This window comes from Malaclemys terrapin, chromosome 2 (genome assembly GCF_027887155.1).
Source record: "Malaclemys terrapin pileata isolate rMalTer1 chromosome 2, rMalTer1.hap1, whole genome shotgun sequence".
NCBI classification, from domain to species: domain Eukaryota; kingdom Metazoa; phylum Chordata; order Testudines; family Emydidae; genus Malaclemys; species Malaclemys terrapin.
Window position 1 is genome coordinate 164,977,108 of NC_071506.1, and position 21,731 is coordinate 164,998,838.

General features: G+C 42.5%; 1 protein-coding gene across 2 annotated transcripts in view; it reads right to left on the reverse strand.

Moving 5' to 3' along the window:
• Window positions 1-21,731, reverse strand: part of CLPTM1L (CLPTM1 like) — a 104,052-nt gene that overhangs the window by 46,460 nt on the left and 35,861 nt on the right. For both annotated transcript variants that reach the window (XM_054018288.1, XM_054018289.1), the window contains exons 8-9: window positions 6,854-6,938; window positions 3,213-3,316 (exon numbers count right to left, since the gene is read on the reverse strand). In XM_054018288.1, the coding sequence (XP_053874263.1) occupies window positions 3,213-3,316; window positions 6,854-6,938 (189 nt within the window). The remainder of the gene's footprint in view (window positions 1-3,212; window positions 3,317-6,853; window positions 6,939-21,731) is intronic.

Sequence of the window (21,731 nt, forward strand, 5' to 3'; positions counted from 1 at the left end):
GACGGATGCTGAAATGCAGGTGGGACAGGTGGTGGCACCCTGGGGAGAGTTCCAGGCAGGTAACTGGCATGGCGGGTGGTGGGGCCATCGAGTTCTCCTTCTTCACCTTACCCTCAGAGAGAGGAAGCTTAGCTGGTGGTGTGGCGGGGTCTGCGCTCAATGTCTCAACCGACCTGGGGCAGTTCAGGGAGGAAGCGCTGTGCTTGGAGACAGCCTGCAAAGGAGACCTGCTGCGATACCCATGCAAGAGCTTCTGGCTCTCAATCTTGGGCTTATCCTAGACCGCTGGCGCTGCCAGACCTGGGACATGGGACGTGCTAGGAGGAGCACTCACCACCAGTGAAGGGCGCTGCACCGATGGTTCCACCCCTCTGGGGTTGGACTGTGCATGCAGCCGGAGCGCATCCTTCATAAGAAATTTGTGGAGGTGAAGTTGGCACGCTTTCCGAATCTACAGATGGAAGGAGCAACAGATCTTGCAGCAAGATGAGTCTCCCCAAGACAGTAGAGACAGCATTGGTGCTTGTCACTCACTGAGAATGAGAGAGGGCATAATGCATAGTTTTTGAACCCTGGAAAATGGGGCATAGTTCCTGGGGAAGGACACAGAAAACTGACTACACTACACTCAGAACTACGCACAGCAAACTAAAGAGAAAAACAGAAGAAGGCTACTACAAATGAATGAAAGGGCTTTGTTAGCCAAAACTACCATCGCAGAGGAAGAGGGATTCTGACTTCAACCATGTGATGGTACAAGGAAACAGAGGGCGTCGCTCCGCACAGCCTCATATAACTTTGCCTGACCATGTGGCTACGGACATTGCTCATGCGGGTCAACGGACACTGCTACAGAAATTTTCTGGCTCCAACACATAGCACGCCTGCACACCCACGTTTGGAATACATATAGCAGGGGTGGCCAAACTTACTGACCATCCGAGGTGCATACGACAATCTTCATAAGTTCAAGAGTCAGGGTGCACCTGCCAGGACTCACACCTTCAGTCCTGCTCCTGCTGAAGCACCAAGCCCCGGCAGGTGCACCCTGCAGATCTGAAGCCCTGAACCCCGGCAGGCATGCCCCAGGACACCCCTCCCCGCTGGGCAGAATGTCCAGAGGTGACACGTGGAGGGGGCACATGGGGTCACCCTCCCCTCCCACCGATTTTTCCCAGGGTTAGTTGGCCCTACTCAGTCACATGGTGCCACCAGGCTCCTCCCTGCATGGCAGTTGCTGGAGCTGGCAAGCTTGGAGCTGCGGCCGTGGGGAGAGACAACGACAAAGAGCAGGGAGCTGCAAGGACAGCCGCTGCTTTTGCTGCTGCTTCTCCCCACGGAACTAAAGCAGCAGCCCCTCCCTGCAGCTCCCAGCTCTTTGTTGTTGCCTCTCCATAAGGAGCTAACACCTGGGAGTTGGAGGGAGGGGCCGCTGAGGGTAACAGGGAATGTGTGCTTGGAAGGGCATGATTCAAGCTGTTGGGGGAACAAACCTGTAAACTGTGCCCCCCAATCTCAGCAGGCACCAGTTGTTTCTGGCAGAAGCCCCTAGCCTCACCACCCTGCCACATGCTGGTAGGTGGAGAAACCAACCTCCCTTCTCCCCCACAGGCTGGTAGATGGAGCAGCCACACACTCCTCCCTCCCCACAGGCTGGTAGGTGGAGAATGCGAGCAGCACTTTAACTGTGAAAGAGCCACACTTTGGCCACCCCTGACATATAGGGACCATCACTTGAACAATATCTTACTCCTTCAGTAGTCCCACTAAAGTCAATGAGTTAAATGAATTCATTGGATCAGTGAATAAAGGTATCAGCATTTAAGTGAACAGTACAAATAAACCCAGAGGCACTCGTCGCCTTTTTACTGTAGCTTTCAAGGTAATAAAACCTCAGCTAAGGATTGTAAATACGTATTGTGAAAGTCATTCCCCAGTTTGGACTGCATGGGACAATACTTAAAAACGGGTCATAAATTATGGTCTTTGTAAGTAGTGCCCTAACAGTATGATACTTCACACAGTCGAACTTTTTATGCCTTCTGAATTTTGTTTGTAGTTTTTCTTCATACATTTTTAAACAGGAAATCTGAAAGTCAGTTCTGGCAGTCCTACTTTTCATTACTGATCAATTTTTTTTAAATTGAATATTTACACAAATATTAGTAGAAAATGGGATCCTGAGTCAGAACTAGAGCTAGCCAAGACACAGTTTTTATCCTGTGAACATATTTGAATTTTTACAGTTTTGTTCGTTCTGAATAGGGTAAAAAGTCAAACTAAAATTTTTGCTGGACAGAAATTTTGAAATATGGTCCCTAGAATTCCTGGCTTCCTGCATGGCAGGCTCTCTTGAACTTCATCTCTATTTGCCAGCCAGGCAGGCTGGCACACTCATCGTATACAGTGTGCCTTGTTTGTTGAATGTTTTAACCAAATCAACGCAGACAGAAACTGTTCAGTCAGAAAATTTTGACCAGCTCTAGTGAGAGCAAATGACAGTCAGGACCCAATGCTAAATTTCTTAAAGGACCCATTTTAAAACTAATTACTGGGTTTCCTTGAACAGTCTCAGAAAGTTAGTTCAGAATTCCAAAAGTAAATGCGGTAATTTTGGAGAACATAGACACATCCATATAATGAAGTTAAACCTTTAACAATTAAATGCTTGTACCGTGAGCTCCCTAGTTAATGTTTGTTAGAACCCTAACCTGTGTGTGTGTTTTTTGCAATCTTAAGGGATTCCAAATCAAAGTCACATTTGAAATCTTGTGCTTCTAATTAGAAATAATACTCCAAAATTACAGGAACTGCAAAGTTGGTAAAAAGATTTTTTTTCCAATTTGTTTACTTTGTGTACTTTACAGCACTTTATATATGGACAGTTTTACTGTTTACCCTTTATGATTAGAGTTCCTTGAAGAAAACACATTAAACAGAAGTTATTTAAAGTGTATTCTATCTAAACTGGAATTGTTCTAAATTAGTTCACTTAAAATTTAAACTGACAATGACTATTTTTATAGATAGATGGATAAATACACACACATACTCATAGACATATATATATATATATATATATATATATATATATATATATATATAGAATGAACAGTTTAACATCATCCCCATAGGACTGTAGATGTAAATAGCAGCAGCGTCAGCAATAAACCTATAACACATAAGCAGACTTCAGAGCTTTATGAACTCACCTCAATCACTGCACCAACACCTGCTGGAATTAGCACCAATAAACTGGTTTGTTCATCCAAAAGGAAAAGAAATATTACCACGGTACTGAAGCATCGCCAAAGCACTGAATAAGTAAATAGAAATGTGAGTTAATATAATTTAGATATTAAAGGAATAAGTGATATCTGATGAAAGAATGTTACAGTTAAACTATTAGAAGATAAAGATAGAAAGAAGAATGACAACAGGCTATATGAGCTTCTTCCCCAGATAAAGCTTCTTGTGAGACTATAGATGATTTTAGGAAGTGATGTCACAATAGAATTATGATTTTGAATAGCAAGAATTTGCTGAGAACCAACAACCTGATCAGTGGGATTCAGAGTAAGCAAAGTAAAAAAAATGCATAAGGAGTGAAATATTCTTGAATCAACAAAAAACTTGCAATAAAAAAAGTATTTCTATAATGGAATATTGGTAGCAATACAACAACATATCAGCAGTACTTTAAGATATTACTAAATATATGTTAGTGATTCTTGTTAAGAAGAAAACCTCAGACAATAAAACTTTCTAGCTATGAAAATTTCAAAGTTTAGCCTGTGAAAACTGCCATGAAATCCTTGAACAAAATACATTTGATGGTATTTGATTAAAATAAGACACTTTGCATGTATGCAATTTCTCAGGTTCTGTTAAACTTTGCAATTATATATAGCACCATTTCCTGCCCAATGATTTTTATATTAGAGAAGAGGGAAAAGGCATAAGGAAGAGCAAGAACTGGACACTAAAAAATGCTAAGCAAACAGATATGAGTGTTTTTCAAAAACATTTGAGTGACAAATAATAAGTGCAGTCCCATTTAAATGCTAAACACTGCACAGACATTCCTTCTTTTCTCTTGGGAAAAGAGATTTTTCCAAGAGAATTCTCATGTCCTCCAATTCTAATTTCCTTCAAATAGTGTAACTGTAAGTAGTATTTAAAATGTACATCTTTAAACTCCCAACCATTCTGCCCAACTATAGAGATGCTGGAACCGAGAAGACACTTTGAAAACGGCATTACTTTAGTTCCAAGAAACTAAAACTATCCAGTGTCCCTCAGAATCCTTCTACTTTGGTTTTACACACTTATGCGGGTAGCAGCTAGCAAATATTCTCATGTTAACCTAGAACTCTAATCCTTGAAATTCACTGGATCATCATTGTAAATGTGTAGTATCACTGAAAATCGAGTGCAGTAAACCATGTGCACATAGAATCATAGAATATCAGGGTTGGAAGGGACCTCAAGAGGTCATCTAGTCCAACCCCCTGCTCAAAGCAGGACCAATTCCCAACTAAATCATCCCAGCCAGGGCTTTGTCAAGCCGGGCCTTAAAAACCTCCAAGGAAGGAGACTCCACCACCTCCCTAGGTAACGCATTCCAGTGTTTCACCACCCTCCTAGTGAAATAGTGTTTCCTAATATCCAACCTGGACCTCCCCCACTGCAACTTGAGACCATGGCTCCTTGTTCTGTCATCTGCCACCACTGAGAACAGCTGAGCTCCATCCTCTTTGGAACCCCCCTTCAGGTAGTTGAAGGCTGCTATCAAATCCCCCCTCATTCTTCTCTTCTGGAGACTAAACAATCCCAGTTCCCTCAGCCTCTCCTCATAAGTCATGTGCTCCAGACCTCTAATCATTTTTGTTGCCCTCCGTTGGACTCTTTCCAATTTTTCCACATCCTTCTTGTAGTGTGGGGCCCAAAACTGGACACAGTATTCCAGATGAGGCCTCACCAATGTCAAATAAAGGGGAACGATCACGTTCCTCGATCTGCTGGCAATGCCCCTACTTATACAGCCCAAAATGCCGTTAGCCTTCTTGGCAACAAGAGCACACTGTTGACTCATATCCAGCTTCTCGTCCACTGTGACCCCTAGGTCCTTTTCTGCAGAACTGCTACCTAGCCATTCGGTCCCTAGTCTGTAGAAGTGCATGGGATTCTTCTGTCCTAAGTGCAGGACTCTGCACTTGTCCTTGTTGAACCTCATCAGGTTTTTTTGGGCCCAATCCTCTAATTTGTCTAGGTCCCTCTGTATCCGATCCGTACCCTCTAGTGTATCTACCACGCCTCCTAGTTTAGTGTCATCTGCAAACTTGCTGAGAGTGCAGTCCACACCATCCTCCAGATCATTAATAAAGATATTAAACAAAACCGGCCCCAGGACCGACCCTTGGGACACTCCGCTTGAAACTGGCTGCCAACTAGACATGGAGCCATTGATCACTACCCATTGAGCCCGACGATCTAGCCAACTTTCTTTCCACCTTACAGTCCATTCATCCAGCCCATACTTCTTTAACTTGGCGGCAAGAATACTGTGGGAGACTATATCAAAAGCTTTGCTAAAGTCAAGGAATAACACATCCACTGCTTTCCCCTCATCCACAGAGCCAGTTATCTCATCATAGAAGGCAATTAGGTTAGTCAGGCACGACTTCCCCTTCGTGAATCCATGCTGATGGTTCCTGATCACTTTCCTCTCCTCTAAATGTTTCATAATTGATTCCTTGAGGACCTGCTCCATGATTTTTCCAGGGACTGAGGTGAGGCTGACTGGCCTGTAGTTCCCCGGATCCTCCTTCTTCCCTTTTTTAAAGATGGGCACTACATTAGCCTTTTTCCAGTCATCCGGGACCTCCTCCGATCGCCATGAGTTTTCAAAAATAATGGCTAATGGCTCTGCAATCTCATCCGCCAACTCCTTTAGCACCCTCGGATGCAGCGCATCCGGCCCCATGGACTTGTGCACGTCCAGTTTTTCTAAATAGTCCCGAACCACTTCTTTCTCCACAGAAGGCTGGTCACCTTTTCCCCATACTGTACTGCCCAGTGCAGCAATCTGGGAGCTGACCTTGTTCGTGAAGACAGAGGCAAAAAAATCATCGAGTACATTAGCTTTTTCCACATCCTCGGTCACTAGGTTGCCTCCCTCATTCAGTAAGGGGCCCACACTTTCCTTCATTTTCTTCTTGTTGCTAACATACCTGAAGAAACCCTTCTTGTTACTCTTAACATCTCTTGCTAACTGCAACTCCAAGTATGATTTGGCCTTCCTGATTTCACTCCTGCATGCCTGAGCAATATTTTTATACTCCTCCCTGGTCATTTGTCCAATCTTCCACTTCTTGCAAGCTTCTTTTTTGCGTTTACGATCAGCAAGGATTTAAGATCACATGTGAGAGGACACTTCCAGTTGTAACCAAGAATAAAAGATTTTTGCATAAGAACAAAATGACAACTTACATTTCTCAAATACAACAATTTTAATTCCTAACAACCAACCACATTACCCATACTCAATCATTTGATAACATTATATAAAAAATAGGGAGGTTTTCCCAATTAAGCTTTTGAAGTAATGTCTTAGTTTTCTTGTGGTCACACATTTTCCTCTTTAGAAGAAAGTCATAATCAGAGATTATATATAATCTGCTAAATAACTGAACACTGATTAAATCACAGCACACTTTCCCATGACGATCGTACAAAAACTGTTTTCATTTTGCCACATCTCCTAAAGCATGCCAGAAATTCATATGTGTTCTAATATACAAGAGTAAAAACAAGATCAATACACACCCTCTTTACCTCATATATGCCATACCTGCTTTTGTAGACATTCCAGTCATGCTTTTCTTTTTCTTCCAGAAGCTGATGTCATTTTTGAATGCAAGGAAATCAAAAAGAAGCTGCAAATATGAAGATACGCACCATTAATTTGATTGAAACCTGCACTAATTCTGGCACGTCAATTGAGTTAATAAAAACATGCATTTACAACTACATACTTAATGTAAGTTGATGATTTCATTAAATAAAAGAGAGATAGTCTAGATGCAGAAAGGAAAAGCTCAGAGATGTGAACCCTGTTGTTAAGACCCAAGTTCCACAAAACATTGCAAGGAAGAACTAACTAGGGAATCCATGGACTGACAGAACTACAAAGCTTCATCTTACAGGAAGACAAAGGGAGCCAGGGACTCCATGCATCTTGTGAATTCTGCAGGACAGTAGCTCATGTGCGGAGCTAAGAAACTTGCAGAGCTCATGAATTCTTCAGTACTGCAAGAACTAAAGAGGGCTGAGAATCTTGCAGAGTTCCAAAGCCTTACATTACAAACACAGGAACTGCCATAATGGATCAGCCCTGAAGCCAATCTACTCCAGTATCTCATCTCTGACAGTATCCAATACCAGCTGCTTGAGAGGAAAATGTAAAAACTTTGTAAAAGTGGGATAACGTGCTCTCCTAATCCATCTCATTCTGATCTCTACTAGTTAGAGATTGTCTTATCTCTAGGGCTGTCAAGCGATTAAAAAAATTGTAATTAATCGCACTGTTAAACAATAATAGAATACCATTTAAATATTTTTGGATGTTTTTTACATTTTCAAATATATTGATTTCAATTACAAAACAGAATACAAAGTGTACAGTGCTCATTTTACATTTATTTTTGATTACAAGTATTTGCACTGTAAAAAAACAAAAGAAATATTTTTCATTTCACCTAATACAAGTACTGTAGTGCAATCTCTTTATCATGAAAGTTGAACTTACAAATGTAGAGTTATGTAAAAAAAAGGCATTCAAAAATAAAACTAAGTCCACTCAGTCTTACCTCTTGTTCAACCAATCGCTCTTACAAGTTTGTTTACATTTGCAGGAGATAATGCTGATAACGCTTCTTGTTTACGTCACCTAAAAGTGAGAACAGGCATTCTCATGGCACTGTTGTAGCTGGCATCGCAAGATATTTACGTGACAGATGTGCTAAAGATTTATATGTCCCTTCATGCTTCAACCACCATTACAGGAGACATGAGTCCATGCTGATGATGGGTTCTGCTCAATAACAATCCAAAGCAGTGCAGACCGACATGTTCATTTTCATTATCCGAGTCAGATGCCACCAGCAGAAGGTTGATTTTCTTTTTTGGTGGTTCAGGTTCTGTAATTTCTGCATCAGAATTTTGTTCTTTTAAGACTTTTGAAAGCATGCTCCACATCCTGTTCCTCTCAGATTTCGGAAGGCACTTCAGATTCTTAAACCTTGGGTCGAGTGCCGCAGCTAACTTTAGAAATCTCACATTGGTACCTTCTTTGAGTTTTGTAAAACCTACAGTGGAAGTGTTCTTAAAATGAACATCATCATGTGCTGGGTCATCATTCAAGACTGCTAAACATGAAATATATGACAGAATGCAGGTAAAAGAGGAGGGGACGTACAATTCTCCCCCAAGGAATTCAGTCACAAATTTAATTAACATGTTATTTTTTTAATGAGCGTCATCAGCATGGAAGCATGTCCTCTGGAATGATGGCCAAAGCATGAAGGGGCATACGAATGTTTAGCATATCTGGCACCTAAATGCCTTGCAATGCCAGCTACAAAAGTGTCATGCAAATGCCTGTTCTCACTTTCTGATGACATTGTAAATAAGAAGCTGGCAGCATTATCTCCTGTAAATGTAAACAAAAAACTTATTTGTTTTAGTGATTGGCTGAACAAGAAGTAGGACTGAGTGGACTTGCAGGCTCTGAAGTTTTACATTGTTTTGTTTTTGAGTGCAGATATGTAACAGGGTGAGGGTTAGCTCAGTGCTTTGAGCATTGGCCTGTAAACCCAGGATTGTGAGTTCAATCCTTGAGGGGGCCATTCAGGGATCGGGGCAAAAATCTGTCTGGGGATTGGTCCTGCTTTGAGCAGGGGGTTGGACTAGATGACCTCCTGAGATCCCTTTCAATCCTGATGCTCTATGGTTCTATAGTATACCAAAAAAAAAAAAAAAAAAAAAAAAAAAAAAAATCTACATTTGTGAGTTGCACTACAGTACTTGTATGAGGTGAATTGAAAAATACTATTTCTTTTATTATTTTCACAGTACAAATATTTGTAATAAAAATATACACGTTGATTTAATTTAAAACACAGAATACAATATATATGAAAACATAGAAAATCAAAAATATTTAATAAATTTCAGTTGTTTAACAGTGCAATTAAAAGTGCAATTGTGATTTTTTTATCTCGATAATTTGAGTTAATTGCATGAGTTAACTGCGATTATAATAATAATATTATAATAATAACAGCCCAACTTATCTCCTGAATCATGAGATTGAATATACCTTCCAAAATTTGTTAAGCATTATCTAGTATAACTCCAGATATTCTTGTTAGCCATGTAAGTGTCCAATCCCTTTATGAATCTTGGTAATTTTTCAGCCTCAACAACTTTCTGTGGGTTCTACTGTAGATTCAGCTCATAGAAGAAGTTATTTCTATTAGTATTACACCTCCACCTCCTTGAATGATGTTATCTACATCAACAGAAGCACTCTTTCATTGACATAGCTGAATCAACACTGGGGGTTTGGCCAGCATGGCTATGTTGGTCAGTACATTATATTCACACTCCTGACTGACACAGCTATGTTGAAATAACTTTTAAGTTTAGATGAAGCCTAACATTTTACCATGTGTTGGCTAACTCAGATAAAAAAATACTTTCCTCATGAAGACAAGGCTAAAACTTCAAATGCACTAATGGGCTGGATTAATAATACTTAGTATTAAAAAAATTAGGACAGGTATTACCACTTGAGTGGGTTTTTATAGCACCAACTAGTAGTTGAAAACCCATGTTGTCGTAATGGCTTTTCACTAGAATAAAAAATGGCTGAGAGCTAAAAAAACTGCATGATATTTGACTACAAATCCCAATGATTGAACCTGGTGTTATTCTAAACAAAAAGCACTAAACCGTGCTTGTGGCTGTTTCCATCACTTCATACTTACACAGACATTTTCAGCTTCCGAGTGATGTTTGTGGTTATTATATGCGCTGATTGTGTTGTGCTGGGAAAGTTGTGTGGACCTGTGCAGGGGGCAGATGAGGAGTGTGTGCTGCAGTGAGGGAAAATGTATATTTGGGATTATTGTGTGCTGCAGCATGGGTGTGGCAGTCAGGCCAAGTAATCCACTATCTGTGCAGTTTCCTTCATACAACCAATGGTAAAATGCTTTATGTATCAAAATAGAATTTAATGACTTTGCTAAACTGATCACTAATAGAAGCAGCAATTTAAGTATGAAATCCTTACATTAACTAGAAATTATTTAGCAGCTTGAGCAACTCCTCATACAACTCAGAAGAACAAGAATCACCTCTTCAAAGAAGTTGTCCTTTCTCAATCTTGAATAACTATTCCTGTATGAACACTCTAAGACTTATTTAATTTTAAAAGACTACTTTAAGAACTAAGATGTTTTATACAGAAAATAAAAGTATGTATTTTTTGAAATCAGAATTTCAATTCCTGTTGAACCCTGATGAAATTAAGAACTCTCTCAGAAAATGGAAGAGACTTTAAACTCTTCAAATATTATTAGAGACTTTCCCACAAAAAAACAAAGGCAATTAGAAGTGTTGCATATTTATTAAGTAAACCACATATTCACAAGACAAAGATGTCAAGATAACTAACCTCCAACAGCACTGAACCAATGAAAGGATGAGAGCATCCAATTTTAAATCTAGACAAGATTGAAAGAAGTGTGTTTTCCTATGAATTCATGAAAGTAGAAAGGAAAAGAGTACAAAAACTCTGGTGTGATCCTGAAGCAGCACACTCTTGTCTACTACCTACTCAACTTCAACAGCACTCAACACAACTCATCCTGTTTATCTTTGAGAGCAAACTGCTACAGACAGCTGAAAAGGCAAACAGCAGCCACACAACAGTAGCAAAAAGCAACCTTCTAGCCCAGTTGACATCATTAAGACTTCAGTACAATATGAAAATAGCTAGAGAACTGCCAAGATTAAAAAACCTTGTGAAATGATTTTATTGGAATATTGAAATTTTGAAATTTTATTGTAACATATTAGCAGCTTCTCCTATTAATCACCACTTCATTAGACCATGTATTCTTAGAAAGGAAACGGGCTGAATATTGGTAAACAAAAATATAATGGGATTTAATTTGGATTTAAGATTCTTAATAATCACTAACTGGCCTTAAGACAACTCCTTAAATGGCTTCTTTTTTAAAAAATGATTTAAATACTTTCTTTGATTTCAGAGGATTTAGTTAAGACTACTTACATTGACCATTCATAAACCATTATCCTTAATAAACCAAACTGGACTTACCTGCCCCTAAAATTATTTTGCTCATCTATAAACAGTTTTAGTATATCTATGATATACTAAGACTGGACTCAATTTGGAAAGTAATACTTTGGTCTTAACTTACAAAAAAATATAATATTTGTTAAAAACTTTCCAAAGAGGTGCACTCAGAAGAGACAGTAACAGAAGTAATCATTTATCATTTGTATTCGGTTTTATGTTGTCCTTTAATAATGCAAGAGATTTGATGGTTGATGATTTTGCTAGGATTTAGTGGTGATGTCTCTGAAGTATATAAAAGAACCCTTGTGACTAGAAGAGTGGGAGTCACATCCCTGAATTGGCAGAAAGAGAAATAATTAGGAAGAGATAGCCTACCACTTCTTGTTTCTCTAGATATTTTTAGTAATTTTGGAGATAATTACTTAGCTCTCAGCAATTTGAAATACCTCTTTCCACCCCAAATGTCCCAAATACCTAGAACCTCAGAGAGGCAATGGCTGAAACTTCAATGAAGACATATTATTTATCACCCCAATATAATGTATTTTCATCGCTCTGCTGAACAGAACAGATAGAAACATTATAGGTTGACTTCCCATTGAAGGATAAATCGATGAAGAGTCTAGGTACATTCTTAACATAACTTCAGGTTTCAGAGTAGCAGCTGTGTTAGTCTGTATCCGCAAAAAGAACAGGAGTACTTGTGGCACCTTAGGCCTTGGCTACACTTGTGGATTCACAGCGCTGCCGCGCTACTCACCAGCAACCACACATCACTGAACAAAAACACTGACCCAGGAACCTATCCTTGTAACAAAACGTGTCACATATCTGTCCACATATCTATTCAAGTGACATCATCATAGGATCTAATCACATCAGCCATACCATCAGGGGCTCGTTCACCTGCACATCTATCAATGTGATATATGCCATCATGTGCCAGCAATGCCCCTCTGCCATGTACATTGGCCAAACCGGACAGTCTCTACGCAAAAGAATTAATGGACACAAATCTGACATCAGGAATCATAATACTCAAAAACCAGTGGGAGAACACTTTAACCTGTCTGGTCATTCAATGACAGACCTGCGGGTGGCTATCTTACAACAGAAAAACTTCAAAAATAGACTCCGACGAGAGACTGCTGAGCTGGAATTGATATGCAAACTAGATACAATCAACTCAGGATCGAATAAGGACTGGGAATGGCTGAGCCATTACGAACATTGAATCTATCTCCCCTTGTAAGTATTCTCACACTTCTTATCAAACTGTCTGTACTGGGTTAGCTTGATTATCACTTCAAAAAAAATTTTTTCTCTTACTTAATTGGCCTCTCAGAGTTGGTAAGACAACTCCCACCTGTTCATGCTCTCTGTATGTGTGTATATATATCTCCTCAATATATGTTCCACTCTATATGCATCCGAAGAAGTGGGCAGTAGCCCACGAAAGCTTATGCTCTAATAAATTTGTTAGTCTCTAAGGTGCCACAAGTACTCCTGTTCTTTTAACATAACTTGTTTATTTTTCCACTGTATACACCAGTCTGAACAGAGGTTGTCAGTCAAAATAAGCAGGCAATCCTCTTTCAGGAATTTCAGCCAAAATACTTAATATACCTATAGGAGCAATTTGGCCCCAAGAACATATTTTAGTTAAGAGATTAAGGCAGAGAGCCAACTCTCACTGTTTGCCATAACTTTGGGAAAAAAACAACAAAAATACAAGAATCTCTTTAAACACTGAACAGTGTTCAATCACTTTAAGATAAACAATTTGAGTGTAACTAACTGTGCTAGCTGGAGACTCCTGCCATGACAATACTGTTTCCATGGATGATGAAAGTTTAGGCTGAATCTGAACAATTTTCCTTGACAAAACTGACAATTTCCTCCCAACAAATATTCTTGAAGCTAGAATTTATGAAACTGTCCACAATCCAGAATAAATATGATCAAGGCTTTGTGGATGCTATGGAAGCAAAAACCCTTTTTTTGACCTCCCCACGTAACTACGGAATGAGAATCTGAGAAGTCTTTATGCTGCAATACACCAGTTTTGTTCCAATTCTTCTGCCACTAATATTCTAGCATCTTTCCTCTTACTTCAGTTGTCATCTGTTGTCACCACAATTAAGATGATCTGAATGATCAAAGCCAAGGTCATTGTGGATATATCTACACTGCAATGTAAGCCCAGGCTCAGACTCAGGCTTGAGAACAAACTCCACGTCCATCTACACACAAATCTCTGACTTGGGCTTGGACCTACAATCCTAGGACACTGCAGGAGTGGAGGGTTTAAACACTATTGCTTTGCAGTGCAGATGCAGGCCCTCTCTCTCCCCCAGACTCAGGTCCTTGGAACCCACAATGAGTATCCCACAGTCACATGGGCCAACTTCCTTTGTCTCCTCTATCCCATAAATCACCAATTGACTCCAGGGAAACAGAAGGAATCCTTCCCTTGTTGTAGTGCAGCAGTTTTCATTGACTGATGAGCTGCAAGCACACCACCTTCTGCAATTTGGAATGGAGACTGACCAGAAAAAGTCTTCCACAAAGCATGTTGCTTCGTGGCCACCGAAGCACAGCCAAATTTCAGTTAATCTCTGGCGCAAGGCCAGCAAAACAGTGGATTTTAGTAAGAGTACCAGGGGATGACTGTGCATATTAGCAAACAATGAAGAACGGTGATGCACGATGACCTGGTCAGCTGGGATGGCAAGCTGCTGGCCCCAGAATACAGCATGGCGACTGATGGGAGCCAAATAAGACCAGCAAAGTGGTGCTGCTGACACTGGTCCCAGAGAAGGCTTTGCTGCAAGAGCAACTGCAGTATATCCTGGGATCGTACTTTTGACACTCTCCCCCTCAGAGAAACAGCTCGCCACAGAACCAGAAATGGAAGGGACAAAAGCCATCCCAGAGCTTGGTAAGTTTCTGGCTCCATTTGAATATTTATTAATATACATTTCCCCTCTATGAACCAATGAAAATGGTATTACAAGCCCTGACTAGCAGCATATATCCACTAATGGCAACTGTATGCCAGCACCTCAACATCCTCCACCCCCTCCCTCCTCACACCATGTGGAGTTCAAAATGGCGACCAGGAAATGCAAACAGTAAAAAAAGCCTTTAAAAGTGAATTTTTATTGGAAAGGGGCACATTTTGGCTAGAGATTTCTGTTTCATAAAAATTATAACTTTATATTGCCATCCCCAGAAGTACACTGTTCTATAACCACTCACTGTAATGAGGCACCAGGAAACAGAACTGGGGAGAGAAGAGGTAGAAACATTTTCTAGTTACAAATCTAGTCCATTTCAATTAAATATAGTCCATAGGTGACAAAATAATTTTTCCCAAACATGACTGAGGTTTGAAATTTTGTCCAGAAATGTGCCAGAAGGAAGGAGTAAGGAGAATGGCAGTTGAGTGCTGGGTGTTTGGATGCAAGTATAACGGGGTAAGCCATGTGGAAGCTAACACAGCATCCAACTGATTCCCTCATGAATCCTGAATGAATCCAGGGTGCTGATAGCTGTAAACTTTCCTTGTAGCAGGAACTCCAGCTAGGTAGTCACATTTTGGCGACACGTGCATTTTCCAGGGCCACCTTGGTATTTGATTAGCCCACTCCACTTGTAGATGTGCTGTTTAGTCACCATACATTTGAATACTTTGATTGCACACACTGTTGGTTTCCCACTAGCAGCTTAGAATAACATCTCCCTTTGCCAGTTAGGCACCAAAAAGAACTGTTATGGAATGGCTGAAATGATATAGAAACCTTTTGTTGGGATGGTCAACTAACTTCTCCACCCCCACCCCCCCTCCGAACCCAAGCTGTTCTGCACTTTTTGGGAGATGGAGGTGGAAAAGCAGTCGGGATTTTTTTTATCCTTACCCTTATGTCTGCACTTCTGTCACTACAATTAACCTGACTGTGTCCAAGAAGCTTCTGTGGTCTGTCACATCCCTCTCACAATATACTGAAGTTCAGTTTGGAAAAGTATCATTTTATGTCCTTGAAATTCCACAAGGACTTTTCCTGTGCTCCTGCACTGAGCTATTTGAGACAATAACTCTCTGTGTCTTGTCCTCAACCTCTACAGGCTACAGTACCTCCACCGCTTGCCCACAATGCAGCAGAAGCCTGTGTCAATGTACTTGTACAGACTGTTCCAAGATGAAGCAGTTCCGTGACAAACTTTAGTTGAAGTTGTAGAGAGGGCTAACAAGCAGCTCCAGTACCAAAGACAGAGGGACTTATAGCTAGAGGAAAGGCTCAGCCTGGCTGCACAGCTTGAGCACAGAGCTTCAGTGCAGGAGCAGGCACTTGCTTCGCAGTTCCTGGAACAGGAATGGAGGATGACAGAGCTCAACAGAAACAACTATTTGAGCAGCTGCTATCACGAATAGCTGCAAGAGTACTGGCTCCTGCTGCACATGCACCAGGGCCTGAGTCCCCTCCAAAGTACCCTGTGATGCCATCCTGGAACAGCTTGGACAACTCCATGGCTGGGTGGCCCATGCAATCGGGCCCTAAGAGCAGCTGGGCAGAGCTGTGCCCATGCAGTGCTCCATATTGACCCCCTCACCCTCTCCCCTGGTGCCAAGTGTGCAGCAAACATGGAAGGAAGGGAAAGGAGAATGGAGAGGCTGGGGACATGCAACATTAGGGAGTTTCTGTCTTGTACATGTTTCACTGTTGGCATTTGTTTTATCTTGCTTTTTAAGGTTTTGGTGTGGTAGTGGCAGCTAGCGTGCAGAATCAATGGTTAATTTTGTACTTTTCTAAAAAAATGTTTATAAATAAAGCTTTTTATTTTATCAAGGAAGTTTATCATACCATGTGTATTTCTGATGATAAATGGAAACACATGATCAGGGACAACTGGCAATTTATATACAAATACTATTCCTCATACACAATTAGATACATCAATCCATTCATCAATCAATCACACCATACTATGAATCACCCCCCTGCTCTCATCTGATAAGCGGTCAGGTCATTCCTAAGTATATTGCTTGGAGGGCAGAGAAACTGATTGACTTCCCTAACTTTTGCTGCCCGGGTGCACTTTCTGGATGACTACCAATTCAGCAGTCCATCACTGCCATGCTTCCATTCGGGGGGGAGAGGGCTCACCTCTGGCGTCATAGAGATTGTGAAGAGCACAGCAAGAAACAAGTAAGGCAGATAGCATTGATGACACTGGCATCCAAACAGTTCTGTAGACATCTCTAACGGGATTTCAATCTGCCAAAAGCACATTCAACACCTGCTGAGAATGTAATTATACTTTCATTTGTCAGGGCCTCTGATATCCGTGTGGTTTCATAAGCCAAAGAAAAAGGAGGTACACGGGGTCCCCCAAAATAACTGTGGAGACAGTAACTCCATTTATGACAATGTCATTTGGTGCAAATAGTGTCCCAGCTTGTTAATAAATCTTGACTCGCACTTGATGAAAAACACAGGCATCATGAAAAAACTGTTACCTAACTTTCATAATTGTTGTTCTGTGAGATGTGGTGCTCATGTCCATTCCATTCTAGGTGCACGCGCCCACGTGTGCCATCAGAGATTTTTGCCTTAGCGGTAGGGCCAGCTGTGGCACCCTCTGGAGTGTCGCGCTCATGTGGCGTTACATCAGGTGCCGCCAGCCCTATACCTTCTCAGTTCCTTCTTGCAGACAACTCCGACAGAGGGGCAGAAGGGCAGGTAATGGAATGGACATTGTGACGGGTTAGATCACAGAAACCCCCTTGGGAGCTGCCACCCAATGTGCAAAGACTACCCCTGCTTCTGTTTTCCCTGCCAGCTCAGGACTCCAGCTCCCTGTCTTGCTGAGCCAGACACTCCTGTTTGGCTCCAGACACAGATCCAGGGTTTGAATCACTTGTTCCAAAGCTGCAAGTTTACCTGAAAACAGCTCACAGTAGCGTGCTTGTCTTTAGCACTCAGATGCCCAACTCCCAATGGGGTCTAAACCCAGATAAATCCGTTTTACCCTGCATAAAGCAGGGCAAACTCATAAATTGTTCGCCCTCTATAGCACTGATAGAGAGATATGCACAGTTGTTTGCTCCCCCAGGTATTAATACATACTCTGAGTAAATTACTAAATAAAAAGTGATTTTATTAAATACAGACGGTAGGATTTAAGTGGTTCAAAGTAGTAACAGACAGAACAAAGTAAGTCACCAAGCAAAATAAAATAAAATGCGCGAATCTATGCCTAATCAAACTGAATACAGATAATTTCCTCACCAGTTCCAGAGTGCTCCCTTTTACAGGCTAATCTCCTTTTAGCCTGGGTCCAGCAATCACTCACACCCCCTGCAGTTACTGTCCTTTGTTTCAGTCTCCTTCAAGTATCCTGGGGGGGGGTGGAGAGGCTCCTTCTTTAGCCAGCTGAAGACAAAATGGAGGGGTCTCCCACAGGTTTAAATAGACTCTCTCTTGTGGGTGGAGACCCCCCTCCTCCCTCCTATGCCAAGTCCAGCTCCAGGATGGAGTTTTGGAGTCACCTGGGCAAGTCACATGCCCCTGCATGACTCAGTCTTTGCAGGCCGATGCCATTGTCCACATGGCATCTTGCATGTCTCCAGGAAGACTTCTCATGTGGATTGGAGCATTCCAAGATGCATTGTTCCCTAAGTGTCTCCTGATCAGGTACTTAACCTGGCGAATTCCTTCCTAAAGAAGCTGACCAAATGCCTCACAAAGCTTACTTAGAAATCAAGCAAGCATACAGCCCATATTCTTAACCTCGAGTAGAAAATGATATATATGTACAAATTGGATGAATAGATATAATAGACCAGAACCTTTACGGAGATATGTTACATGGCACAGGCAGCACAAAACATATTCCAGCTATGTCATCCATACATTTATAAGCACCCCCTCCCCATAAAGCCTTATAGGGTACACTGTCACAGACATGAGCAACAGTTACGAAAGGTAGGTAACAGTTTTTTCTTTGAGTGCTTGCTCATGTCGATTCCATTCTAGGTGACTCACAAGCAGTATCAATGGAGGCGGACTTGGAGTTCACGGTCTTGCAGCTTACATCCCTGCTCTGCCAAAGCCAGTGTCATCCCGAGCTTGCTGGGTAAGCGCACAATGAGATGCAAACGTGTGGATGGTACTGCGCCAGGAAGGCAGCTGATGACGCCTGCGCCCTAGTCATGTGAGCCATCACCATCACCAGTGGGGGCACCTTTGCCAACTCATAACAGTAGTGGATGCAGGCTGTGATCCACGACGATATTCTCTGGACAGACATTGGGCAACCCACTGTGACACCCTGACACCCCAATATTCATCACTGTCATATAATTAGGATAGGCCTTTGTGACATTACACCCCATATTCTTCATAGAAATGTTATGATATGAATATGGCATAACTAAGATTTCTTTTATGCAATATGGGTATGTGAGATATCACTGAAAATGTTATGATCTACTGAATGTGTTTATCCAATTTGTATGGATGTATCATTTCTGTAGCTGAAGTTAGGAATATTGACATTGTAACACTTATAACTGTGTGCGCGCTTGGGGGAATGCCCACCACTCAGTAGGCAATCAGCATCAATGGGCCATTAGGAAAAACAGTAAGACTTGGAAGATACTAATCTCCCGCCTTCCTGAGAAGCTTCTAGGGTTGCTGCTTTGACACGATAGGGTCACTTTGTACTAGACCCCCATATTGGGGTTTCAGTGTTTTTCCATTCAGACTGGGAAACAAAAGATTCCTGCTCTATGTAAATTCTATTTAAGGCTGGGAAGTCAATCAGGACTCTTGTCCATTGCCTCCCCCTCCAAGAAGGAAGATTGCTAGAAACACCTGAAGGGAATGGCAGGGGCTGAGTCCAGTCTGTAAAGAGAAATAACTGGAACTCTAAGGCCTGGTCTACACTACGAGTTTAGGTCGACTTTAGCAGCGTTAAACCGAATTAAGCCTGGACATGTCCACACAACGAAGCCCTTTCTTTCAACTTAAAGGGTCCTTTAAACCGGTTTCTTTACACCACCTCCGACGAGGGGATTAGCGATAAAACCGGCCTTTGCGGGTCGGAATTGGGGTACTGTGGACGGAAATCGACGTTATTGGCCTCCGGGAGCTATCCCACAGTGCTTCATTGTGACCGCTCTGGACAGCACTCTCAACTCAGATGCACTGACCAGGTAGACAGGAAAAGACCCACGAATGTTTGAATTTCATTTCCTGTTTGCTCAGCGTGGAGAGCACAGGTGACCATGCAGAGCTCATCAGCACAGGTAACCGTGATGGAGTCCCAGGATCGCAAAAGAGCTCCAGCATGGACCGAACGGGAGGTACGAGATCTGCTCGCCATATGGGGAGATGAAGCAGTGATAGCTGAACTCCGTAGCAGTAAAAGAAATGGAAAAGTATTAGAAAAGATCTCCAAGGCCATGAAGGACCGAGGCCATAACAGGGACACACAGCAGTTCCGCGTGAAAATTAAGGAGCTACGGCAAGCTTACCACAAAGCCAGAGAAGCAAACGGAAGGTCCGGGGCAGAGCCGCAAACTTGCCGCTACTACGCGGAGCTGCATGCGATCCTAGGGGGTGCAGCCACCACTACCCCAACCGTGTGCTATGACTCTCTCACTGGAGAAACACACAGGGAAGATGGTTCGGGGAACGAGGAAGATGAGGATGGAGGTACTGTAGGTAGCTCACAGCAGCAAGGAAGCGGAGAAACCGGTTTCCCCAACAGCCAGGATATGTTTGTGACCCTGGACCTGGAACCAGTAACCCCCGAACTCACCCAAGACCCTCAGGGCACACAGGAGACCTCTGGTGAGTGTAACTTTGTAACTATTTGTAAACATTACAAAAAAAAAAAAGCAAGCGTGTTTAATGATTAATTTGCCCTGGTAATCGCGGCCAGTACATCTACTGGAAAAGTCTGTTAACGTGTATGGGGATGGAGCGGAAATCCTCCAGGGACATCTCCAGAAAGCTCTCCTGGTTGAAATGGGGTGATTTTATTAAGGGGACATTCAGAGGCGCCAGAAATGTTCCCCGCTGTTAACCACGCGGTGGGGGGAAGGGGTGAAGTGATCATCCCAGAGAATCGTGTGTGTGTGTGTGTGTGGGGGGGGGGGGTTTACTTGTGTTTGTGCCGCATGTTAACCGGGAAACCGCAGCCCCCTCCTTTTACATTGAAACCCCATTTTAAATGGACAGCCCAATTCATCCTTGATATGGGAAATGCGCTGCTGTTTGCAACCTTTCCCGCATGTTAAGAAGGTTAAAAAAGCTAAAACACCGTGGCCTACCATGGCTGCCTGCAAGCCGAAATATGCGACCTTGTAATGAAAGAGTGTACCCATTGTTCTCTAAAATGTGTCTTTTTTAACCACCTCTCCCTTCTCCTCCACCAGCTGCAAATGTTTCTCCTTCGCAGAGGCTCGTGAACATTAGAAAGAGAAAACGTAGGACGAGGGACGATATGTTCACGGAGCTGCAGATGTCCTCCCACGCTGATAGAGCACAGCAGAATGCGTGGAGGCAGTCAATGTCGGAGATGAGAAAAGCCCAATATGAACGAGAGGAGAGGTGGCGGGCTGAATCGCGGGATGAACAGAGCAAGTGGCGGGCTGAAGACGATAGGTGGCGTCAGCTTGCAGACAGACGGCAAGAGGCAATGCTCCGTCTGCTGGAGCATCAAACTGATATGCTCGAGCGTATGGTTGAGTTGCAGGAAAGGCAGCAGGAGCAGAGACCGCCGCTACAGCCCCTGTGTAACCAACAGCCCTCCTCCCCAAGTTCCATAGCCTCCTCACCAAGACGCCCAAGAACACGGTGGGGGGGCCTCCGTCCACCCAGTCACTCCACCCCAGATGATCGCCCAAGCATCAGAAGGCTGGCCTTCAATAAGAGTTAAAGTTTTAAAATGCAGTGTGTCCTTTTCCATCCCTCCTCCCCCACCCATCCCAGGCTACCTTGGCAATTATCCCCCTACCTCTGTAAGGAACTAATAAAGAATGCATGAATGTGAAAAAACAATGACTTTATTGCCTCTGCAAGCGGGAGGGGAGAGTGGGGTGGGGTGGTTGGTTTACAGGGAAGTAGAGTGAACTGGGTTGGGGGGGTGGGGGGTTGGAGGGTTCATCAAGGAGAAACAAACAGAAGTTTCACACAGTAGCCTGGCCAGTCACAAAACTCGTTTTCAAAGCTTCTCTGATGCGCACCGCGCCCTGCTGTGCTCCTCTAACCGCCCTGGTGTCTGGCTGTGCGTAATCAGCGGCCAGACGAGTTGCCTCAACCTCCCA